The sequence below is a fragment of the Phalacrocorax carbo genome, chromosome 15 (assembly GCF_963921805.1).
Source record: "Phalacrocorax carbo chromosome 15, bPhaCar2.1, whole genome shotgun sequence".
Classification (NCBI taxonomy): Eukaryota; Metazoa; Chordata; class Aves; order Suliformes; family Phalacrocoracidae; genus Phalacrocorax; species Phalacrocorax carbo.
This window is the reverse complement of record NC_087527.1, coordinates 13,611,925-13,638,125: the sequence shown is the minus strand read 5'-3', so window position 1 is coordinate 13,638,125 and position 26,201 is coordinate 13,611,925. Positions and strand designations below refer to the sequence as shown.

Below are 26,201 nucleotides of genomic sequence, written 5' to 3'. Positions count from 1 at the left end.
ACACTGACTCACGCAGTCTACTCCCAAGAGGTACAAAACCAGCTTCTAGGGGGGCTAAAAAGGTTTACCAGACTCAAATTCTGACAGCAGGGAAACAGAAACCTCAGATATTTTATTTTGAAATGCACGGCAGCATGATAGAAGCGGTAGAGGTGAACAGCCCAGACAGAAGATCTGCAGGGAATAATACTGAAAGGTGCTTATATCCAAGTCAGTCTGTCAGAAGCTTCAACAACTCCCTTTTCAAAAGGCTTAATTTCCTCACTTCTGCACCCCAGTAACCAGTAGTCCTTTGCAGTCAGCACTGGATAACTGATAGGCCTCGGTTAATCCACACGCTTGCTTCACCCAGGTGACACTGTCCCCAGAACAGCTTTCCTGGTATCTCTAATCCAAAAGAGTAACAGAGGCTGCAGAACAATTTCTCTTCATCAACTAACATGCTACCCAGGAGGAAACAATCCACCTGAGCAGATAATCAACAAAAACACAGCAGAAAACCAATGCCCGAGGGTAGAAATATCAAACCCTTTTACCCCAAGCCTGACTAAAAATCAATATCCTGAAAACACAGAGCAGCACACTTTATTTTCAGGTGAAAAAGGAAACATCTGTGCAAAAAGCAGAATGCTCTATGACTTGATGTGGTAGTGTCCACCTGATACTTAACACAAATCCATGGGCTTTGCTCCCATAGCCTTGTTTCAGGAAAACCACTTCAACGGGCCTGCCCAGCACAAAACCTTATTCAAACACAGAGGCTGAGGGGCAAAGCCACCCTTTCCACCAGCAGCACTGGCCCATGGAAGCGAAGCTGCTCCCTGCACTCAGAGGCGACACCACCAGCACCAACTTCCTTGGTGACACAGAGCATTCACATCCTGATTTTCACCTGAGACAGTCTAGACTATCTCTGCCCAAGGAGAAGGGTGAGGTGGGGGAAAGAGTATAAGACCTCAGAGCTGCCTTTAGATGACCTGGTCCTTTCAGGGGCTCTAGGAAAGGTTCCATCTCTGCCTGCTTTGCTCTAGGGCATGGCTTCACTAAGAAGCTCTTCAGACCCTGGCTCAGCTAGACACATCTGGAAGAGGCTGCTAAACCCAAAAGTGCCTCGCACATAATGATCGTTCTCAGTTTAGAATGAATTAAGACATTAAGAAAGAAGTAAATCTTCATGCCAGCCAGGTCAGGAGACTGAGACACAGGCCTACAGGGAGAGCCAAGAGACTGCCAGCTCAAGCCCTGATGAGAACCAAGGCATCCTTCCACAGAAACCTGGGGAAGGAGTGAAGGGTCTGCAAGCAGCTACAGTCTCCTGGATTGGATCACTGCAGATCCTGAGAAAGGGAGGGTATTGACTGAATAGTTCATTAAATGGGTGCAGCTTGCAGCTTTGGGAAGGAGCTATGAAGAGAAAGAACATGGGTACACAAGATGCACGTTTCGCCTAGTAGCATACTTAACAAAAGTTCAGAGAGATTATAAAAGCAGATGCCAGGAGAGGGAATTTGAGTAAGAAACATTTGCTGAAGGTGTGCCAAATCTCTGCGTTTACAAGACTAGTGGAATCAGCACTGACCTTTCCAGCACACATACTAAAAACCCCAAGATTATGCAGTCTTCTAGGCACAGGTAAAACTCAGGTGTCTGGAAGATGCTTCTAGCACCACGAGGTTTGTACAATGCCATGGCACAAAAGACACCACAAACAGGCAGCAGAGCTAAAACTGAAAGGAGATCTTACCAAAGTCCATGCGGTCCTTATGATTACGCTGCAAAAGGCCCAGCAGCAGCTGCCTCAGGTGGCTTGACGTCTCCCTGGGGATGCTAGGATTGAAAACAAAAGCAAAATAAGAGATACTTGCAGCCTACTTAAATTGCTTTTACATATTCAAGAAGGCAACCTGCAAATGCAAACTCACTCTGTGCCTGCTGGGCTAGGAACACAAGAGGCGGCCACTGGAGAGAGGCTGAACAGGAACATCTCTGTTTGCATCTGCTTGGCTTTTACTCCCCATTATCACTGTCAGGGCTACAGCAAGTCTAGCTCTAGCGGCCTCTCCCATGAGCACCTGCAGATCCTTCCCTTCCACAGTGGTGCCAATGTCATCCCTCTGTAAGTCCATTCAACATACAACACTTTGCACACAATAAATAAATTCTCTTGTACTTGCTCTATTGGGAATAAGGCCATTAAAAAGAAGCAGTTACTAAGGGGAAGCTTCCAATTAAGACACCAGTGGTTGAAATGTATCAGCAATTACTACCATTTTATTAAGGCACTTCTTTTTCAGTGCAGTTTATGTAAGACTAGCAAGTGACCTTTGTCTATTTGCTTCCTTGATATACAGCATTTATTAATCGAAGGCCACTAAGATGTGAGCAACTGCCAGCTGAGCAAGCTAAAATTAGTGCAGCTATTACCCCACTTTCCAGTACAGCTAGGAAGAAAATATTCTTTTCAAAGGCCATCACAGCACAAAAGAGCTTGTAAATCATTGCACTCTCCCTCACCCCACAAGCAGATGGGGGAGATGCCAGGGTGCCTCTTCACAACCCCAGTAGATTGTGAGAAGCAGGGAATAAATGATCAAGGCAGGGAAAGCAAAGTTCGGCTCTTGCATAAGTGGATTCAGCTCTGCTGACTTTCCTCTGTAACCAGAAGCACTGTTAGGGGCTGCAGCAGCCAGGGCCTGCCCGCAGCCAGAGCACAGCTCTCCAAATGAAGCGTAGGTGGCTCCAACTCCTTTCAGTACTGACTGTTTATCACGGTCGTGGCCAGCATGGCTCCCACGGTCTGCCAGGCTTTCCCCTCTGCCCATGCATGGGTCAGCTGGGGTAATGGCATGTGTGCTCAGCACAGTAATTTTAACTACGCAGAGCCCAAGCCTGCTCAGTAGCACAGCACGTGGCTCGCTCGGGCAGGGCTCGGCTTTGCTGGGCTGGCATCACTCACCACCTCGAAGCCAAGCCCAGCTGATCCTGGGAGAAACAACCCTTCCTGCACCATTTCTACCACCTCCACCCCAACACAAACATGATAAAAAAAAAAAAGCTGGGACATAAAATGCTGCAGGGAAGAGAGGTGCTAGCTAGCACTAACAGACTCTTGTTCAGTGAAACTAGAGACGTGAAGCAAGGTGTGTATTTATAGGTTTCAGTACTACCCAGTTATTTTTCAGTGAAGCCCTAGGCCTTGCTGGCACAGGAATTTGAGCCCAGCAGTTCCTAGAACAGAGAACGATGGCAAGCATCCCTCATCCTTGTTTGTACTGGAGGAGCTGCTTTTCCATCCCTGACACCAAAATGGTTTCGTGCACCTCCCCAAGCTGACAAAGGAAGAGGCCACCAGGACTCCAGAAGGGTTGCAGTTAACCTGGGAATCAGTTTGAGCCAAGAAAAAAACCACACCCTCTTGTCATAAAAAGGTGTGCCTTAAAAGCACACTGCATAACGGAATAACCCACAGCTAGCAGAGCCTCACAAAAAATACATTAGTGCTGGAGACCTGCAGTCCTCCGGTGTTATTGCCATAATTTATCTATCCATGACACAAAGCTCTCATCCTAAATGAGTCCATTTCCCAGCAACGACTTTAGCTTTTGTATGGGTTTTAAAGCCAAAAAACAGGAAGGTCAAGTAGTAGACCTCAGATGTCACAACGCAGACTGAGGACAGTGCAGATTAACAGCCGGTTTGCCTCCTCTTATCTCTTGTATCTGAAACATCAAGCTTTGCTACACTACCCGACAGTATTATTTCCAAGGCCATCTCTTAAACATAAGTAACAAAACTGCCTCCTTCCCCGCCAGGATCTAGACTATACTTTGCCGTGCAAATCGGCACGGCAAATGTTAGTTATTTAGATCAGCGCTATTAAAGCTGTGAGGCCTTTGGGCTTGCTCCTACTGACATGGGCTCCCCACCTCAGAATGGCATTTCACCTGTCAGCAACAGCACCAGCCCAGCAGGCAGAGACCGCTGGTGAGCATTTAATAAGCTTTTTTGCTCCACCCCATTCCCAAGCCAAAACCACACCACTTTCTGTGGTGATGCCGGGGAGGTGGGTGCCAGCCTGCCTAGCCCCGAGGAGAACGAAGCCAAATCCTGGCACTGCTGTAGTCTGAGAAGGAGGTCTCTGGAGTGGTTTTGTGTTTCATCCTGTGTTGGCAGGGCTGGTGGAGGCAGTTTATTCATGTTTACTCAGGAAATAGCACAGATTGCGGCTCACATTAAAGAGAAACTAACTTTGGAAAGCAGGGAACCAGCATTTACACAAAGGCTGCTTCTCATCAGACTTCTCCAGAGAAAGAAAACAAGGGGCTTGATCTAAGTTTTGGAGAAATGTCGTAGTTAAAAAAAAAAGCAGGGATGAGTGAAAGTGGTAGATGCAGAGTGCCTACCAAGGACTCACAACAAAGGAGGACTAATCCCTACAAGAACAGACATGCTCCCCTCTTAGAGCCGAGTTTCATTTCTCCCCTCGCCTGCCTCCTGCTGCATGCCCCACGAGCCAACGCAGCAGCAGGGCAGCCTGATCAGCACAAGGAAGCTTATTAATTGTAGGGATTAATTTCTCTCTTCGTAAGATGGACTACCTCAAAGGTGAGCAGCCATGTTTTAGGCTGCGTAGGGGAAACAGAAGCTCTACATTCTGCTAACACAGACTATTTGGCTCCAACTATGTGGCGGTGCTTTTGCTTTGGATTGTTTTGTTTGGGTGTTTTACTCCATCACGCCCCTCTGGTTCAATCCAGAGGAGCACAGAGATGCCCCAGATTTGATCCTGGTAGAAATCTGCCCTTTCTCCCCAGATCAGAAAAGGAAGTATTTAAAGGGAAATATCAATGACTTGTGCTGTGCTTGTAAAGAGCTCTAGCTTCTTGACAGTTCTTCCCACTCTCTCCAGGAGCTGCCTCCACTGATAAGGGAAGGAAAAAAATCCGCATACAGTGACTCAACAAACTTCCTGAGTATGTGGCTGCATTAGCTCTGCCAAATGGAAGCTAACTTTCTGGTTAAAAAACACCTTCCAACACTTAGACGTATAAGCTTAGAACTTCAGTCGTGCCTCTATACCAAGCTGAGGTTTTAAGAACAGGCATGAGGTTCTGCTTTAAGAGCTCAGAGATCAAAAGGAAAGACCACAGCAACACAACCAAAATACACTGACGAATCACAGTGCCGAGCGGCAGCCAGAGCTTCGCTAGGTAACATACAGCCCAGTGAGATGAAAGAAGTTATATCTTCCCCTTGGAAACTGCAGTAGTGTCCATTTCCATCGAGGTTATAATATTTCCTCACATTAGCAGGATGGACACAAGCAGTTGCTCTCCTGACACGTGAGAAATGGGAATGTGATCTGCAGTCAGGTATGGCAGGTTACAGGAGAGGCTGCAAGCTTGGATGCTCGCACCATTCAAGAACGGCCACGATTTCTTCCCAAGGCTCCCAGCCTAGGGGAAGCCATACGTGGGACAGGACACCAGCTGGCTCTTGAGATCACTAACAAACGTGAATTTTTGCAGTGTAGGAGAGAAATAGTATCTGCGAAAAGAGAGAACACCAACTTTGGCAATCTGCTGCTGGCTGACTCTCTCTGGGCCACATCACTGCTGGTTTAAGGAATGGGGGAAGGCAGATGGCCAAATATTTTAGTCACCTCCCTGAGTGACAAGCCAGGAGCATGTGAGGACAGGTGTAAAAATGGAGTAAACAAGTGCATACAAACGGTGACACTGGAAAAACGCTTACTTTGGCATCAGCATCTTGTTTTTCTCATAGAAGAGACGAAGATCCTGCGGGCTGCTGGCCTGTAGAGGAGAAAGAAAATCAGTGCACGAAGCAGTTGACAATGAAGGAAGGGGATTAGCATTTCTATTTCACAGTTATTCTGAAGAGCAGAGAGGCACTTTTCAATAACCAAACCAGTGCAGACAATGAGAACCTGCAGCTTGCTTTAGACTGAAAAGCCAGCCATGTGCCAGAGTGAAACCACAGTATTTCAGCCTGCTGTCTTTTTGTCCCTGACCTGGTTCTCTCCTGCTCTCCCCTTCTAAGGGCTGAGCTTCATTGCAGTGGGCTCTGATGCTCAGGTCTGAGCTGGCCTAACAGCCTCACCCAGGAGGCTAAATAATTGCAGACGTGAGGAGTCCCAAATGACGAATGGCAGCTCCTGCCGAGAACACAGATTAGTGCTGCAGGGCATTTAGAAGAGGGGCAGGGAGGCTGGCGATGGGCAAGGGATCTGTAAAGAGACCAGGAACGTGGGGAAACAGCAACTGAATTAGGATTTTCTACTTTAATTCCAGGAAGCCAGAAGGTCTCATGCCACAGCTCCTGTTTGTGCACTAATATACACAACTGCTGGGGATGTTGATGACAAAATCCCAAATTCTGAGAGATGGGATAAAATTAAAAAAAAAGGAAAAAAGAAAAGGGCTAGGCACAAGAGATTTACGGCTGAGGTTAAAAATAAAATCGCCAGTATAGAAGCACAGACACATAAAAATCTCCTAACGTCATTTCTCCATTTGTTTTTATGCCATGAATAATACAGGCCAGTAAATTAACCCTAGTGTCTCAAGCTTTTCTGCTAAGGCAAAGTCTCTTTAATAAAGGCAGAGCAGGCTGGCTGGCACGCCACAGACATGAAGGCACATATAAACAGGGAAGGAAGATCAGAGAGATTAATCTGCCATCAATTATTGGTGCAGAGTGTGTAGGAAAGTGTGAACAAGAAGGCAACAGGCAGCTTCTCCTGATGTTCAGGGCAGGCTCAAAAAACCCTGGAGCCTTCCACCTACTTCTATTTCTAAATTAGAAGCATTTAAGGTCAATTAAGATGCTTAAAACGGCAAATCAGACAAGCCAATCTGCAGATGGGAATCAAAATACCACTAACACAGCATGGCTGGAAAAGCAGCCACATACGATGCTGTTTCAACATTACCTACTCCCTCTGGCTGAAGATGAAAATTAAGGATAACTGTGAGAGCTTGGTACAAAACCTCAAGAGAAACCAAAAAGAGAGTCTCAAGAGTTGCTAATATCAATAGACTCGTGTTGCACTGATCAGGGCAGTATTTCTCACAGTCTTCGCAACCCAAGCTTCACTGCTCTCCTATCAGTTCGTACCAATAGCATCTACTGGATTCCTAGAAGAAGGAAGTAAGGAAGATTCCCCAGTTCTCCTTTCTGCAATAACATATCCTTTGCTGTACACAGACGCCGCAGGGACCCAAATAGGAAGTGCAAAGCTACTTGCTTCACAAACCATTAAAATGAATGTTATTCAGCAAAGCACCTTGTTACACAGATGCCAAAATGCATCAAAGTTTCCCATCGCTGCCACTCAATTTGATTTGGTTCAGTAAAACTATTTTACACCCTTCCCCCTGCAGATCTTGCCCTGTAATTAGATTCTTAATATTTGGCAAAGTTTAGCGAGGCAAGCGTACACACTGCACCAAATGGCTTGGCCACGATGCTCTGCACAATGAAAAATATGCCTGACAGACGTATCATGCAAGGAGGAACAGAACTCCACTGCAGGGAAGCGAAGTGCTTGCTCACATCAGAGAGATACAAGCCTTGGCTGTTTGCTCTGTTCATTTCCTGTCACAACAACTCAATTGTTTCACAAATACAATGAAGCTCTGATCTATTTCAAACACTGTTTTGTCAGAAGTTTTCCTGGCAATAAAGATTGAGTATATTAAAAGCAGCACACATGCAAAGCCCAGTTCATTACAGAGGGTTTCTATGCACGAGCTTGGACAGAAGCAAAATCCTCAGTAAAGTTCCCCTCCTCTTTGTACCAATTAAAGAGATCTCCCTGTAGGGATGCTGTTTCTCCACGTTCTGCTGTCTCAGTACAATTCCCACTTGTTCTGCAAGGACCGCATCCAGCGTGTCAGGCTCCTGCCTACCCAGACCCCGCTTCCTCACGAGGGCTGTCCTTAAGAGCGCACAGTCCAAGGCTGGTCTCTGACACGGGCAGCTGCCTGCTAGGGAACAGGGTCACTCTTTAGTGAGTGCCCAGCACAGACAACGGCGGATCACCATTAATTTGGTAAAACCAACTGCATCTTTGTGTAACTTCATTATTAATAAACTGAGTCACACAGTTCTGCTCCTAGCGGCAGGCTCCCAGTAACGTGCCCACTGCTCTCCTGCTGTCAGCATCCATTGCATAAAGCAATGGTACCTGCAGCCACTTTGCTCATTTCTTCTTTCAATAAACAGTGCTTCTGAGAATCATGGAAAAAAAAAATGCAGAAATCTTTGTAGGACACTAAAAGTGCCATTTGAATTCCTTCTTCGAGGAAGCCAAGGACTTAATTTGAAACCTGCCTTCCAAGCAGACACACCTTACCCAAGAAAAACACCAGAAAAAGCACATTTTAGGCACCTAACAATTAGAGCATTCGAGGCACATGGAGCCAGCTGCTACCTGTAGGACAGCATCCATCTGTCAGAAACAGGGATGCAGAACGGACAGCTCAGTTTTCCCCAAGAACAGGAGACACACCAGCAGGCCAATTCATGCCCTTGTTCCCCCTCTCATGTTACTGCGGAGCAGCTGCATTAGTGTAACTGGCTCTGGTTTTGTCTGTCCTTTCTATATATAAAGACAATTGGACAAATTCAATCCTGCCACTCTTACTTTGTCCTGAGCAGCAGTGGAAATATGTTGAGCCAACAAAGGCATTCAGTGTAACCCTGCCAAATCCCACTCAGTGCTGGCTGCCCACAAGCAAATTGCACGCGAAAAGCACGCAGGGTGGTGTTTCCAAAAGCACTCAGCGCTGGATTTGTTGTGCTTGGGGAAAGGCTGGATGCAAATGCCCAGCGGCTCAGTCTGAAGAGGGCCAGAGACATTCACACCCTCGGTGAACAGCAACACTAGTCAACACTTCATAGCAGGTGTATGGTATCTGTTCTTTTGTCTGAATCCCTTCCTTTGGGATTCCTGGGGATTTGGAGGTGCAGAGAAGGGATTCAGATATGTTAGGAAAAAAAAAAAAAAAGAAATGACTAATGATGTTTCTAGCTCAGTAGTTCTAGGGAAAAGCTTGAAAACCCACTGCAAATACCTTCTGCTTGTGCAGTCTTAACAGTTGATACTTTAAGACTCCCACAGCCAAGTGGTTGTCATGCGGGGGATTCTGAAAGCCCCCCTAAACCTTTTTCTTTAACTATCCATGGATGTTTTTCTCTCTCCTCCCAACAGAGGAGGACCAGACCTGGAAATGCTGGGCCAAAAGCCAATGAACTGGCTTGCTGTCTACAGCAACAAGTCAATCCCTGTGCCCAGTTTCAGTGGAATAACCTACCACTGCCAGGAATACCTGTCCCCACTGACACAGGACAGTCCAGAGGTGCAGCTTGCCTAACAAATCAACCAGGAGTTCAAATTCTGGGTATAAAGTAATCCTCTCTTCCCTAGGCTTCCTCAAGGCCCATTTCACAACATAGCAACTGTTGTAAGTGATACATAATCCTACTACTTATGCAGGCAGAATTAACTCAGAAATAAAGCAATGGACTTGGTACACCAGGCTTAGAAATTAATTTTTCACCTAGCAGCTAGCTGGGATGAGAACACACACAGGCAGGTTAACTCTTTCAGAGCTGCCACACCAGGCAGCAAAACTTGTGCCACCTCTTTTGCCACTTCCCTGCTCCCCAGCTCGCTCTCCTGCGGGCACTGTCCACAAAGCAGCTAGGAGTGGTTTCACGCAAAGGCTGAGGCAGCAGACAACCAGGTTTCACGGTCCTTAGCAGGATCTGATGTCCAAGCGGACCCATCCCACTGCCAGAGGCAGCTCTGACACAAAGTGCATGTGCTTGGCTGTGTGTCCGCTTATCAAGGGCTGCCCAGTTTTTAAAGGGATCACATGAAAGAAGTCACCAGGAACATCAGGAAGGTTCACCCCTCCCCACCATCCATCTGTTTTTCCTTCCCCACCCCCCCAAATTGAGGTCCTTTAATTTTGTTTAAAACGTCATCTGACAAGGACTAGATTGTTTTTGGAAGACATTTTAGACCTTGTGTAAGTCTTCTCTGCCTCCAGTTTTGCTTCTGCTTGCCACTTGTCTACGCAGCCTACATCACCTCATGGTGGGCACTGGGTCCCAACCTCTTCAGATCAGGTAAGGACAAGAGAAAACCAGTACAGTCTCAAGACACTTCTCAGTACCAGTCAGCAAGACCAGGAAATGCACTGTTCAAGTCCTGTCCTTAGCAACAGAAATGAAGAAATGCAAGGGCAGACCACTTACTAGGCAAGGCAAATTAACAATTCCACATTAATACAGTGCTCAGCAAATCTGTTTATAGGGATTATGAATCCCATTAATCTCATCCCTATGGCAGACTCACTGTTTTGTTTATGGACACATTTAATACAAAAAGCTCCTTAAGACAGCTTCACCAGCCATCCTACCAACTGTTCACACCTGAGCATCTGCAGCTTCTTTCTTGTCTGCATGCAGGGAGGCAGGGAAGGGACAGGAATGGCTCTGGGAAGTTGCCTTGGGTGACCCAGCTATAGTTAATTTTAACTTTGAGACAGCTAGAAATCACATTCACGCACATACACGCATCTGTCTTGATTTACAAGCACTTTTCTGGATTGACAGCTGCCTCAGCCTTTCCACACATTTGATCTTTCCTCCATCTAACCCAGCCCCTCAAAGCCCCGTTTTATTTTTAGACAGCTCATTCCTCCTCACTATAGATAACACTGGAGCCCTTTTGGTTTGCAGCCCCGTGAACAGCTAGAATGCAGAAATGCGGCACTTTTCACGCCCCTGTGCTCCAGGTTCTCATGGGAGTCTCAGCCAGGCAGAGGCGAGGGGCTGTCCTTGCCAGCCTGGGAGGGAAGGCACTGTGAGGCTTTAGCCCAAAGAGGTTAATGTCAGAAATCCAGTTCCTGGCTGCCCTGTACAACTGGGTCTGCTGGTGACACTACAGAGAATCATCCTGTTATCTCCCCACCCATTTGCAGATATCCCTCCCAAAGCACTCAGCCCTGTTCATGGTCTCTCCATCACCTCTGACCACTACCCCTCTCTCCGCCTAAAGCCCTGTAAACAACAGCTTCTGGCCTGCTCAGTGACCATCAGCAAATTCTTACAACACAGTCATGCCAACAAGAAATAAAGCCGGTTAACCTTTAACTAGCTTTCCAACATCTGCCCTAGACAAGCTTCTTTCACCTGAAACTCGCAGCGAGGAGAAGGCAATTTGTGACACACATGGTCAAAACAAATAGATGGTGCACAGAGAACCATCTGGGCTAAGCTCTTCTCTCTCCCTCATCAAACAAATCCACAGCTGCTACTGCAACAACACATGGGGCCTGGCATTTTGCATCAAAATACAAACCCCAAAAGAGGAAAGGGCGTGGGGAAAAATTAAAATAGAGAAACAATGACCCCCCCTGTCGCCAGCCCAACAAGTGTTGGATGTATTTAGGAAAGTGAAGTTATCCAGCCAGGCAAGCACAAAGCAAGGATCAGGACCTGCTGGGCAGGGACCTAAATGTCCCTCTGTTGCCCAGGGCAAGGCAGGGTATTGCCATGCCTCAGCCGGAGGGATGCAGGCACAGAGGAGACTGCTCTCACTGCTGTGCGAGCCTGAGGACACACACAGAGGCAGAGAGCTGATGGCTTTCTGACCACCTGCCCTTTCCACACCTTGGCTGTAGAGCCAAATAAAGCTGACTGGTATTCAATTTTGTTTCCTGTGAAAAATCATTTCTATAAGAACAAATATTTTCAGAGGAACATTTTTGTGACATGCTTCAATGACCAATGATAAAAGCCACCCAATTCCTTTCAAAGAAATCAGATGGCCCAAGGTTGTGCGTGAGCTACTAAGCTAGGAACACCTATGACAAAGTCACCACATTAAATAACTAAATCATTTGAATGAGTATAGTATCAAGGTGCCTTTAGAGACTAAAAGGCACCAAGACACAAGACAGAACGAGTGCAAGGCTCTCCTATGCATGCAGAGTCAAATCTTGCTTTCTCTACCCCAAAGCCTTTTCCTTAATGCACAAATATTTATTTTCTTTTACCCTGACAGTCATTTTCTCCTCTCAGACAAAGTTACCAACACTGACAACAAGTGGATGCAGCCGGGAAACAGGCCATTCAGGAGTTTCAGTGTACTTTGTAGGGGTGTTTATAAAAAAAGAAATATGCAAAGGAAATGAAGTCTTGCTCTAAATACAGAGCAAGCTGGTGGACAGAATACAAAGCACTGGAATGGAAGGTTCTTACAGCAGCAGGGAAAAAATTACCCTGAAAGACAGAAGTGTTCTTGGCTCCAGACAAAACCAAAACATACCATTAGTTTACTTCTGTATTTGCCCACTCCTTCCTGCAACAGATTCAGAATTCACTTTATCCTTCCTGATGATGTAACTGCATAAATATTTAAGGTCTTAGAATTTCACTCAAGAAGCTGTGGAACTAAAGCTCAGAAAGTCACGCAGTTCATAAAATTTGCCTTATTACATGAGCATAGACTCACACACACCCACAGCTCCAATGTGACTTTTTTTCCTTTGGTTGATTGGAGGGCGTTGGGTGTGTTTTGTTATTTGGTTTTGCTTTTGGGTGTTTTTTTGTTAGGGAGTCAGGACAAAGATATTGAGACATGAGAAAAGAGGGCCACAGTTCACATTTGCCTTAACTTATCTAAGAAGCTGCAGAGTTGGCATCAGCTTAGACATCAGCACAAATCTGAGATTTGGTCTTTTTCCACATATTAGAGAGGAGCTCTACAGAGCTCACACATTAGAGAAGCAAAGAAGTATCAGCAACTCAAGCATCTCTCCGCTATGCTGTAAGACAGCAAGGAAAAAACCTGACAAGTACAGTACTTCAAAATAGTGGTTGCAAGGGAGAGTCTGCAGACCTCATTCAGCATGGAAGGAGAGAAGTAATGAGCAGTGTGGCACACTAATGATTGGGAACAAGAAAACTGCACCGAGCCTGGACAAACTCCAGCTATATACAAAATGAAAAATACATGAAGTAATCCCAAAGCAGCTTGCAGAAGGCTGTGATGAATTCTCCATCATTCAGAAGTTTAAAATCAGAGGCGGCCTTTCACAGAAGATCTGCTCTAGCTCACCCAGAAGCTATGACATAAATTACAGGGTGGGGTTTTACTGGACTGTGTTATATTCAGAGGGGTTTGGACTTGATGAACATAAACATATCAGGCTGGAAGGAATTGCTGTGAGATGACAGATAAGATCCTTTTGACAAGATCCTTCTTAAATGCTCTATAAACAAGGTCAATTTAGCTGCAATACACCAGTTACCACCAAATCATCCCGAACATTACCTTGCAGTTACAATCTTCCTTATTGTCCTTCCATACCCAGAATTATAAATTATACACTGACTACAGTTGTAAATAGAAACTGATTTTTTAAATGTGGGCCTGGGGCAGGGGGGAACCACACAAAAAACAAGCCACTGCTTTAACTGATTCATGGTAATTTTCTGAAGAGGTGACCCTTCCTAAGGGTTTTTAACCAGGAAATACATTTCACTGAGATACAGCCCAGAGAAGGAGTCATGTTCTAGTAACACATCCAGCATTACAACATATAAAGCACCACATTGTCAAGGTGTCGGACAGCCAGACCTCTGTGAGGCTCAATCTATGGGAGTTAATATTCTACATGACAGAAGGCTTAGAGTAATCCGATTAAAAGGAAAAAAAGAAAAAAGCAAGAGAGTCAGAAACATAAGACCTGAGCAACTCACCTGAAAAGGAGCCTTTCCTGTTAAACACTGATAAATGATGGTTCCTATACTCCAGAGGTCAGCTTTGGCATCGTAGTGTTGAGACATAATGACTTCTGGTGCCTTTTTGGGGAGAGAGAGAGAGATCTGTTTTATAAAAGATGCAGCTGCCAGGAAAAAAAAAAAAGCTACAAGAAGTAGAAGTCACTATTATTCTTTAAAAAGCCCTGAGGTGAGTTCCCCAATAACCGTGAAATATTTGTTCCCAACACAACTGTAACACTACCTTGAAAGGGCCAATTCACTATATAAGTGGGGGAGGCAGAGACTTTCACTCAGACAAAAAAAAAATATAGATGCTTTTTCGCTACTTTGCCCAAACTCGGTACTTTCCCTTCTCAGCGTACCACTTTTTGCTGAATCCACCTGTGCTCCGAAGAAGCCTCACTGAAATCACATGGACAGATCTTCTAAACCAAAGCAAGTACCAAGTAAATGATAAAGAAAAGCAAAGGCTCACACTGCACAGGTCTGCTTCAGCCTCTATTCTGATCTGCATCACTTAGGCACTTTCCTCATTTAGCCTAAGATGGCAGCATATTAATTATGCTCCAGAGCCTGCTGCCAAGGTCACAGTTTGGGTTCAAAGGCAGGTCTGTGCATTTCAGTCCAACAGCTTGAGCCCTGCTGTGCCTCAGACTCTGGTTTCTAATCTCGCACCATGCCCTCGGTTGCTCCCTCCCAGGCTTGTTCCAGAAGCTGGAGACGGTGCAAGTCCACAAAGCCCTGTGGCTCAGGAGGCAGCGTGCCTTAAGAGCGGCAGCAGCAGCAGCGGGACAGAAGGGCAGGCTTGCTAATCCAACCCGTTTATAACAACAGATTTCATCGCAGCGCTGCCAGCATGGAACAGGCTCAATTTTCTAGCTCTGTTAGAAGTAAAGGCCACACTATGTAATGGGGTGGTGGGGAGAAATGGGAGCAAACAATCTGTGGACAGGAGCTTGGTCTGTCCCTAAGGGAAGCAGGCATGACACCAAGCAAAGCCAAGGAAACAGCACAAGAACGGCACAAGAAGGTTAGAAGTCTCACGTGACACAGATCATATCAGGGTTCAGACAGAAATATCATTCTGGCATAGGTAAAATACCTTTCTTTTAAAAAAAGAAAAATGAAAAGTGCAGCAACGAGCTATGAGCTAAAGCACAGAACAAGAGCCTGCCTTGCCAGCAGATGTTCCCAGGGCTACTGCACAAGATCCACAGTAGCAGCAGGGACAGACTTCAACCACACCCTAAATCCTAACTGAACCCTCCCTCCCCATCTTTCTTCAAACCCATCAGAGTAAACAGAACAATATGAAACTTTGAGATTCCTTGTAATGTCCAGAGTTGTTTAAAACAAAAAACAAAATAAAAGAGAAAAAGGACATTACTAGCTTCCTCCAGCCCTTTCAAAAAATAAGCTGGGTGTTTTCATTTACTTTCACAAGAGACTCTAAAAGAAAAAGTATCACTAAAAATAGATAATTCAGGAAGCTCTTGCAGGAGAAAAAAAAAACTTACATCATCTTCACATACAGCATAGTTCAAATAAACATCAGGCTTCAAAAAAAAAAGGGAGAGAGGAAGTTGTTTTCCTTGAGCTAGTACTGTGGAACAGACTACCAAACCCACCACCCCGTGCACTGCAGCACAGTCCAGCCTAACTCTGCCTGAAGAGTACAGACAGAAAAACACACTCAGCGTGGATTAGAGCATGTTCAAAATGAGGTGCCTACTGCCCCCAGGGCACTTGCAAAAAATTCCACCTAAACTGATCCACATCATCTTTTTACTTTGAGCTCAGACACCCACATCCCCAGGAACTATTACGTGGATGGCTTGGACATTTTTATTTCTGGCCTGGTTATGTCATTTTTAATTTCACTGACTTGATGCAATGCTGAGATCTTGACTGCTACCAGGAGCGTAAACAAGAAATCACCTCTGCACATCCTGGTCCCAGAGTGGAAAGTACAAAGAGAATGAAAGGGATCGGTTTGGTTTTTTTAAACACAACTGTCAAGCTAAGAAGTCATCCTGGAAGCAGCTGGTTTGGTGAGAGAATTAGTGAGGGGAGAAGGGTTACAGAGTGGGAATGCACAAAAGTTGCCAACAGAAGCAAGTGGGCTCCATTTACACTCATCTGCTGAGCTGTAACAGCAAAGCTTACTTGGGAGTGAGTTAGCCAGAATGGCAAAAATCGCTGCCTGCATAGGTCCATAAATCTGAAGGGATTTTGCAAGAGCTAAAAACAGTTGGAGATTTTACAAAACTTCAGTTAAACAGGGATCTTGCTCCTGATGCTGTGGCCTTAGCAAAAATGACTGCAAACCCCAAGGCAACAGCAGGCTTGCAGAGCCACTCTGTCTCAGAAAGACCTGCTGAAGCAGTTATTTACTGAGGTTCCTCTCCAAGGAAGCAACACCTCAAATACAGCCAGATGTGGGAAATATCATCCCAGCTCTCACTTTCTGTTGTTGCTTCACTCATAGCAGAGGCAATAGATTTCATTTTGCAGTGCCTTCAGTGGAGAGGCCCTGGTTCCCCCTGGAAGACACATCTTCTGGGAGCAGACAGCAATCAATACCCTGTTTTGTTCAGTTTTATTTATCAACAGCTCACCCAAAAGTTAGGTGACACACAGGCACCTGTTGTCCAACATTACCAGCAGCTAGAACTTTATTAAGTCTCCCTGTGTAATAGCTGGTTTCTGAGAAGTAAATAACATTTCACATCTGGGGGAAAGACTAGCAGAAAACAAAGCCTTGCTTCTGGAAGCAAGAACAAGACAGAAAAACCTGTAAGCAAAACACACTTACCATGTACATTGGCGAACCACACAGTGTTGCTGCCATCATGTTATTCTGCAGATATCGGGCAAACCCAAAGTCAGCTACAAAGAGAAACAGAGGTAGGCCAGATCAGACACCAGTTCTAGAAAGCCTGCACCTTCTCCAGTTGATTCCCCCTACTTTCCTTTCACTTCCCATAAGTCTTCGCAGCAAGTGAAGTACCCCACCTTAATTACACTTCGATAGCTCTCCTCGAGCAGCAACACCCTTGTGCTAGTTATTAATGCACGCTACAGGCACCAGAAAAGCACAGACCAAGCCACAAAAAGAAGTATTCAGAAGAACAAACTCCCATCCATTTTTCAGATATCAACAGTCACTTCTCCCTGTACCCATTTGCCTGCACTCTGAAATGTCAGCTGCTGGAAGCTGGTAAAGCTCTCTTGACTTCAGTGAGAGGATGCCACTTCATACTGGCTAGTTCATCTGCTGCTGTCCCAACTTTTAATTTGGGGAACCTAAAGTTCCCCTCCATTGAAAAGGCTGCAATGTTACAGACATCCGAGAGAAACCACTCCTCGACACCATACACATTTCTAGACCAGCCCTACTGAAAACTCTTGCTTTGTTCCTTCAAAAGGGTTTCAACGGTGCTAACCCCAGCACAAGGACAGAAAGCTGAGCCGTAGTTCACCTGGTGGCTAGAAAAGCAGGGACAAGGAATACCAAGACGAATTACCTCTGCAGGTTACTCAGCATCTGATCATATGATACTTAGAGGTTCCCTCAAGGTTACCAGATATTTCAAGCTGGGAGATGGACACAGCTGTTTGCTCTGTCATGTGTCACTAATGGGTTGGTATGGCGAGCTATTCCCTGGACCACGTACTCCTCCGGGAAGCAGGAGGGAGGGGTTGCAGGGTACACCATGCTGAAGAGCAGCCGTGCCCGCAGCCCTCCCGCTGGCGGCTCCCAGTCACGTCCGCCTTCCAGGTAACTCTGCACTTCACAAAATACACTCCAGCCAAACCGGCAGCAACGTTTCAAACTTTTCCACAGGACTTCATTTCTCAGCTGAATAAAAGCATGAACACTTTCTCCACAGCACAAGGTTCAGGTGAAGAACAGTTTTATCTAATTTGTGTCAGCTTCAGCTCGTGAACTGTAACATAATCAGAAGTCCACATGTTGTGGGTGATACCAGCCAGCACTCGTGTCTGAGGGACCACAGGGGATATGTGTGCTCTGCAACTGGATTTTTGGAGCGTTTGTCCCAATGACTGGTCCATCTGTGCCACTTGCCTAGTATGAAAAAAGCTTATTTCTTCAAGATGCAGCTGAGAATCCTGCCTCTAATTCAGCCTGTGGAAACACCTGCTTTCTGGTGTGCCCGACTCCCACTGTGCTCTGAGGCCAGCCAGGAGAGCAGCTAGTTTCAGGCCTTAAGACACCAACATTTACCTCAATTCTATTAAAAGCTGAAGACAAAAGTCACAACAGCTGGTAAACCGGAGATTACAAGCCAGTTAGAGCAGGCTGCTATTTGTTTATACCAAGGAAGGCACCATTCAGCTTGGGAGCAGAGCAAGGCCTACCCAATACCTTTTGCATTAGTCTGTGTCCTGGCAGAGCAGAAAGCTCTTGCTCCTACTGCTTGGAGCCAACTAATCATTACGTCTAGCAGAAGAACTAAGCGAGGAAGATGAAAAACTTAAGAACATTTTAGAAAATGCAGCAATTCTTTCCCTCCCCAGACAGTTCCCCAAAGGCAGACTGAGGCTTGCCCCTTACCCCTCACCAAATGCTCCCGATGCACCAAATGCTTAGGGTCACATTTGTAATGGGGTCTTACCAATCTTTATGCGAATGTTGTTGGGATTTGATTTCCTGCCTCCAGCGTAGGAAAGGAGGATATTCTGCGGTTTCAGGTCCCGATGGATGATGCCTTTGCTGTGCAGCATTTTCATAGCACCTGCTATCTGCTGGAGAAAGAGCCTGATGGTGTCTTCACTAAGTGTCCGCATAGCTAGGGAAGAGGTAAAAAAACCACAGATGTAAAAACTGCAATGCCAGTTCTTTGAAGAGCCCAGAGGGCAGATTCTCCACAGCAATTAGCCATAATTTGTCATTTTTATTTCCACATATGATTTTTTTTACTCTCCACATACCACTTCTGAATTATTCCTACAGGCAACAAGGGAGAGAGAGCATTTGCATTCCCAGCTTATTCTGTGGTCAGGGCTGGTTCAGCCCCAAGCCTCTTATGGTGAACTTGGACCAGTGGCAGGTGCTGAATTTGGGTTATCAACTGGGTCCAAAAGTGACATTTGGTGAGGTTTAGGGCTTCCCTCACTCAGCAAGAGCTGCCACGCAGATCTAGGCAAGCACTAGGCAGGGCCTGGGGCCCGAGGAGTGGGAGGGTCACTACCTTTGAGCTATGGTCGATAGCTGTTGGATACCCTAAGGTCAGAGCTTTATCACAAAGACAATGACTAAAGGTGGACATAAGAGGAGAGGCAGTTAGAATTAGGATTTATGCCTGTAAGAATCATTAAGGCTCATACTGGGCCTGGAAAGGGTCAGCAGGATAAATTCAGACAGTCATTTAGGGTACACGGCCAGCAGTGATCTGTAATGTCAGGGTATGAGTCCAGGTTATGAGTCCAAGTCTAGGCCAAACCCTTGTGTATCATCACCCACTAGACCAAACCATAATTCTAATCCCAAACCCAGTGTGAGAGTGAACCACAGTCCAATACCTAACAACACACCCCTACCAAGTAACCCCTGCAAACAGTCATCTGACACCCTCCATCGTACACCCACAGAGGCAGCAAGACAGACTCAGAATGCTTTCATAAGCAAATTTGTTTAAAAAAATATATTAGTAATAAAAATCTCCAAATATGGAAGCTCTGAATTGCACTCCGAGATATGGGCTTCCCAAGAACTGTGGTGTGAAAATAAACATTGAAGGGATTAAAATAACGTTCAACCGGCTCCTCTCATCACAGCAATGCAATATTAGCTCTCATTATTTTAAGAGCTATATGTATGAAACTCTTGCCAAAGCTGGGAGCAGCCTGCTGAACAAACCTCAGGATCAACAGTGCTACCAGCCTGCCTCCTTGTCAGTCACTGTGCAAGTCAGGCTTAAAGCAAGCACCATTCCACTTGAATAAAATAATTTCTTTTGTAAAAGGTCCCTGTAAATTACTCAAGACTTCATTAGTGTTTTTGCAGCTGTTCTCTAGTAAGACATTAAAAGAAGCTGGCAGGAGCTTCAAAATGCTACTCTACCTAGTCAGCTAGAAGGAAGGAATTCTTATGAAAACACAGATGAGTTTGCACTCAGCTTCAACACAACACAGGAAATTAAAAACCTAACTTTTAAAATGCATGCATGGGAAACAGCAAGGGACACATCTAAGTTAAACAGACCTTAGAATAGAAAATAAACTCCCACCACTCCTAAACCTCACTGTTCTACAAGGAGGCGCAAGCAGAGCTAAAATGTCACCACGGCTATCAGCTAGTCCTGGACTCATACACGTGAGACCAGTGCACATGTATATAGAGTTTCTCTCCCCTCACTGGGCCTTTTTGCTCCTGAACCGGCACTCGACTGGAATTCAAGAGACTCCTCTGCAAGGAGAGGTTCTGTGAAGGGGTTTTTAAGGATATTAAGAGGCAGCTCAGATGCAAGTCTACCAAATCCACCTGCATCTTCTGGGAAAAAGCGCTGCTTCATCTTTAACAAGGCTTTCCCTGACTTTCTGCTGAAGTCTGTCAGTGTACTCAATCCTGTACCATTTTCTATCAAAAGGTCCAGCATCTTAGCTGTGCTCAACCTTCTCTCCACCAAAACGTCTCTGCAATATTTCTGTGATTTCTATTCAAGGAAATCTATTTAGGAATTGTCAAAGCACCATCCTTAAAGAAAAAGGCAAGAATTCCGAAGGTTTTTTCCTAATTCAGCTCAGGCCCAGGAGGGGACAGGCTGTCTCATCTTCACCCAAATATGAAGCAAGACTTGAAACTTGGCAGTTCTTAATGTTATTAAGCTAGCAGGCAATTACAAACTCCTGGCTAAATACACTCTGCCTCTAGCAGAGGCACAGTGCTGTTGAGAGCCTTGTTCTGACCTGCAGTTCCAACAGCATGCCATATCTTTAAGGCGTTACCCTCTCCCTAATATAATTTGGCGGCTATAAGGCTAACACAGTGCTAGCCACCATCCCTCAGCAAACCAGTTAAGCCTCCTTAATGTGAATATTAACTCCCTTTATTAGAAAACCCATTGCTACTAAGATCAGAAAAACCCATTCACCCAAAGAAAACAGGGCCTCTAAACCTATTTTCTGCAGAATTTAAGCTTCTCCACAGAAACCTGTATGAAGCTCTCAGCCCTGCAAAGGTGTTGTTTTCCAGACTTGTGCAGAACCTAAGCTGGTGTCTTGAGCCTGCAGATAGATCCCCCCAGTTCATCTGCTGTGGCATAATGGAGCCACCATGTCACAGCACAGCAGAACTAGACAGAGGTCTGCTGGATCCTCCGGCAGCATTAAATATCACAAATTCAGGTAATGCAGCAAGGTAGGACTGAAATTGAGAAGCTGCCATCAGTAACAGAGAAGGGACAGTCAGTTGCTTAAGGAGCATAGGGGCATACCCTTTACCTCCCTCCATTAACAGACACGCCGTAACACAGAAAAACAAGAGTCCTTATCTCTCACACTCAGCCCATCAGTCTACCAAGTGACAGCAGCAATCTCCAACTGAAGGACAGAGACATAAATAAAAATGACACTTTCAGCAACTTCCGGATATTGGTCCACAACAGATCTTCTAGACCAGCTACCATTGACAGGGGAGGGAGAAGATACAGAAGATTCATTCAATTTATGTGCACCAAAAAAAAAAGTGTGGAGAATGAAACAACTCTTTGCTACATCCCAAATAGGGAACTTTTACTCCTGTCCCTGTAAAAAGGGGACATTCTCATCTTCACCAGAAAGCTGCTGGCAGAACACTAAGCTTACGCTGAAGTCTGGGCATCCCCATGGATGTCTGCAGTGAGCAACACATTCTTGCAGAGAACGCTGTTTCACAAGCCTTACTTTGCCATTACCGAGAAGTAATAATATCCCTGTGTTTATTTTCATGGGCTCCACTTCAGTGAGGAGGCACTCAGCTTACTGCCTTGGGAACGGCAGCTACACAGGTCAGTAGATCAGAGCACGTATTTATTGCAGGTCAGTGCGGGGCCTGTGTGCCTCGCAGCTCTTGAGACGTAGGAAAAGGGTGAAACCACCAAAATAGTACCCTGGTCAGCCTGTGCTGAGATGTTCAACCTGCCAGGTAAACTGTAGTAAACAGCCCTTGTCAGCTGTTCCAAGGGTAGATGCATTGGAGTACACCCGCTGATGTTACATGACGTCATCATCTTGGAAAAGCTATTTAGGAAAAAGAACTTCTCCTCTTACCCAAAGGTGCCACAAGTGTCTCTAACATGGGCCCAATCCAAATCATGCTGAAGTCTGAGACCCATCTTGTAACTCCCCCAGCTCCACCCATGCAGAGCGTGGCCAGTGGGACTCTTGTGAAGTCTTTTGTACAAGTCAGAGGACTTATTCCAGATAAGTCTGGTCTTATCACAGATATTCTTAATTCCCTAGCTGTAGAGGGTAAAAAGTTACCGCAGCGCCTCACTCCTCTTGTTTACAAAGGGGTCCCTGCACCACTTGGGATGAATTACAAGATTACAGCTCCTTGCACCTGTCCTGGGCACACCAAGAAATGCCCTGCTCTGGCAGGAAGCTTTCTTCAGAGACACGCTCGCCAAGCAGCAGCTTTAAGGAAGGTCATGAATATGCACTTATGGACTGTCCATAACAGCCAATGCCAATTCACAGAATTTAAGAAGAAATTTTAAGATCAGCCTACTCTGACCTCCTGAGTAGCCAAGGCCACAGAATTCCAGTTATTCCTATAGAGAGGATGGTCACTTCTGTAATCCTTCCCACAGCTCTACCATGCACGGCAGTAATCTGCCACTCAGCTCAAAACACACCCTACGGTGGGCTTTAAATGAAAGCAACATCCGCAGAGACCTATCAGAAAGGGAGCTGTGCCGTACCGTTAAAGTACAGCAACATCATCATCACAGAAGTTGTGCTTAGAACACACATGACCTTGGGTTGTACCAAAGAGATGGGGCTGACCAACAGCATAACCCAGCCAAAACACACTGAAATGTGCACATACGCACGTCTTCCAGTTGTGAAGACAAGGAGAATTAGAGCGCCTTTGGATTCAACACAGAATTACCATATTGCCTAATGCTTGTAATTAGAGGGCAGAATGGACTGGGAAGCTTACAAGCATCTCGTTCAATGAGAAGCAGGGGATTTGCATGTGCAGCTTGCATAAGTGTTACAGGAACTGCCAGCAAAAACGTCTGAGGAGTCAGTGGGAAAGTAGATGTTGCAATTAAATACTGTCACACAATTATTAAAATAACTGAAGCAGCACAACAGCCGCTCAGAGATGAGCCTCCTGTGTACCAGTGAAATGCCCTGGAAAAAATCTGAACTTTCAGAAGAAAAATCATTATCATCAAAAGCACCCTGAGCACCTGCAGAGGCTGGGAGAGGAGAAACCCCAAAGGAGCATGTGGTGGAACAGAGAAAGCCACGTGATGCAGAAGCTGACACTTGTATCTACACTCTGGGAGCTGGAAGACCCAGATCTCTGCTGCAGTGAGGGGAGTAACTAACTTCCTTGCTGCAGTCCCTTACCGACTGCTCCTTCTGGACATCTGTGCTGCTGGGTTTCTTTACTGGGAACCAGCACACAGATGTTAAGAGTTAAAATAAAAGTAAGCACCAACTTCCCAGTCACAACAGCTGCTCTTTACAGTTGTCAAGGTAAAATATTTTATTGGTAAAAACAGAGCTAAAGGTAACTTTTTCAAATTAACTCAGGCAAAGAAGGATCAAACCCAAACAAGCCAAACTGGGGCAAAATTGAGTATTATTTGGAAAATGCAATTCATGGTCACTTTTTCAAACTAGCCACCGATTTCCTGAGTAGTCTCATTTGATAAACGAGGAAGTGAGCTGCATTAATAGTCCTAGCTAATTACACAATATGCTTCACCTTTTTTTTTGGATGGGGTGGGGTGGAAGGGAGAAGGTGACAATAGACACAAAGAAGCAGTAGTGTGAACAGGAAGATTTTCTGTAAACCCATGTTTCTATAAATCATTTGGCCAGAAGCTGCGTCCTTGTTTACATATGCAGCTTTGCCAATAAGAGTGCACAACCCAGTGTCTAAACATCAAGGTTCATTTCATGTGCATGAAAGCTAAAAGCTTTCGTGTTCAAAGCCCACACATTGGTAAAACTGATGTTTGGCTATATTTTAAAAGCATTTCATTATTAAAATTTGCACTTGTATTCAAGGAGAAAAAGAAGGCATCAAATACAAAACCATTTTCACTTGGTATTCATAACAGCATTTCACCACCACCAAAAACGCTCCTTTTAAAGCACACCAATACCCAACAGATGCAAACCACCATCACTTACCTAAGACAAAGCACACTAAACCTGATTTTGAAAACTAAATGCCTGTCACTTCTCACTCACATTTTAAACAAGCGAAACACATGAAAGGCAGAATGTTCCTTCATTTTCCTTCAAGTACTAAATCCCTTCCAAAAATTGAAGTCCACAAACATAATTCATTACCCTGTATGAACAGAGTGCAACATACTAGCATCAAGCCCCAAATAATCATTCCAGGCATACCAACACATGTAAATTTAGCTTTTAATCCTTCAGTTTTTGCCATTTCCAGGCATCATGCACCTCAAATAAGGAGCCTGCAGTATTATCCAAATAGATTTTAATTTGAACAAAGGGAACAAACTTTGCTTAACCATGATCCAGAGCCTCACCAGAAATGAGCTTAAAGTTGTCTCTTCACATTTAGTAATCTTCTAGTTAACATGCAAAACAAGAAAGCTACTTTAAAGGAAAAAAAAATACAGTCAGGGCAACAGAAAATAAGGGCTGTGTCTGACTGCGGCTAAGCAACTCATTCAACATGTTATCCTCATACTGCTTTGGCACTCAGGTGCAATGTGATTTTCAGAGACCAGGATCCTGTACCCGTGCAGTGGGCTGCACTGAAAAATAGCTTGGGAGATTGACACCTGAGTCGCAGCAATACAGCTGGATAACATGCAAAGCATGTCTCCTTCCGTTTGATGGCAGAGACATACTTCAGTCTCACCAAAAGGTTTTTCAGGGTACCGCAGTCACAGATACCTGCGCTATATTCTCCAAAAGACCCTGAAGTCACTAGTTTTCACCACCCTCACGACACAACTGGCTACACTACTGTTGCCCTCTATACACTGAAGAAACAAACATGTTCTGTCCTAGATGTGGGGTCACCCTTAGGGGTAAACTTAAAGTGAAATATATTCTTTAGGATCTTATTTTAATCCAACCCTACAAAACTGCAAGGCCTCAGAATAAATAGCTTTTTTCCAATGAGAAAAAAGATAAGCCATGTCCCCAGCAGTGTTAGAAGATGTTTAATCTATAAAGCCATTGTAACTAAAACACATAACCACTGACAGTCACCACTGACCTTCACAGGAAAGACTACAAGACTAGCTTTTCTTGTCATAGATTCTCAGTTTTCAAATCACTGTCAAGGGTGAACCTCTTAGAAGAGCAGTAATACTCTGTTTACTTTGCAGGAATTTTAAAAAAGATACACAATCTGCTTGCTTAGGTCTTCCACAAATGCCAACAACTTTAAAAAAAGCTAAAACAGTGTCTTCTTCTGAATACAGAGGATGTTCTCCATATTGTTCTACTTACTGTGAAGATAGTCTGCCAGGTCACCACCGTTACAGTACTGCAAACAGAACAGAAAGCTCAGTTAATGCAAGGCAAATCAAAGATTAAAAACAGTAAACTTCACTAGGATGGCAGGTTTATCACAGTATCTAAACGTAACTAATCACACGCATCAAAATACGGATTCAGAAGTTGGCAGGAAAAACCCCATTCCTGTAGGTCCCCTCTTTCGTCCCATTTCCCCTAAACTTTATGTTGCATTACGATACACCAGCATTAACCAGCTGTTGTGTGCATCCACATCCGTGTTCGTGCACATCAGAGACAAAGAAAAAACCGGAACAAAGCAGAGGGGTCACCACTGGAGACACCACCAGAATCTGGTTGAGGAAAGGCTGGGAACAGCCGCAGCTGAAAACTGAAATTCCCCACATCATGTTCCACATCATTAAGGAAAGTCAACAAGCCCTCAGAGCAAAGACTGCAGAGGAAGGAAAACACTGAAAAGCTTTGCAGGGAGGCTGTGTTGAGAAAATTCTCTTTCCATGCATCTTTGAAGCAGATACTACCCAGTGACACCCATGTGACCCTTGAGATAAGACATCTGACTGATTAAACCTGTGCCAGCACGGCCTTCTGACAGCAGCAGCATGAAAAATCCCCCTGGCTGCTGTCTTCACCCACACTGCTCCAGTTCTCAAAGGCACACA

General features: G+C 45.1%; 1 protein-coding gene across 5 annotated transcripts in view; it reads right to left on the bottom strand.

Moving 5' to 3' along the window:
- The window catches only part of ULK1 (unc-51 like autophagy activating kinase 1), an 83,538-nt gene that overhangs the window by 40,159 nt on the left and 17,178 nt on the right, over positions 1–26,201 (bottom strand). For all 5 annotated transcript variants that reach the window (XM_064466463.1, XM_064466459.1, XM_064466462.1 and 2 more), the window contains 6 exons: positions 25,513–25,549; positions 18,465–18,638; positions 16,640–16,713; positions 13,801–13,902; positions 5,755–5,813; positions 1,745–1,827 (listed from right to left, as the gene is read on the bottom strand). In XM_064466463.1, coding sequence (XP_064322533.1) covers positions 1,745–1,827; positions 5,755–5,813; positions 13,801–13,902; positions 16,640–16,713; positions 18,465–18,638; positions 25,513–25,549 — 529 coding nt within the window. The remainder of the gene's footprint in view (positions 1–1,744; positions 1,828–5,754; positions 5,814–13,800; positions 13,903–16,639; positions 16,714–18,464; positions 18,639–25,512; positions 25,550–26,201) is intronic.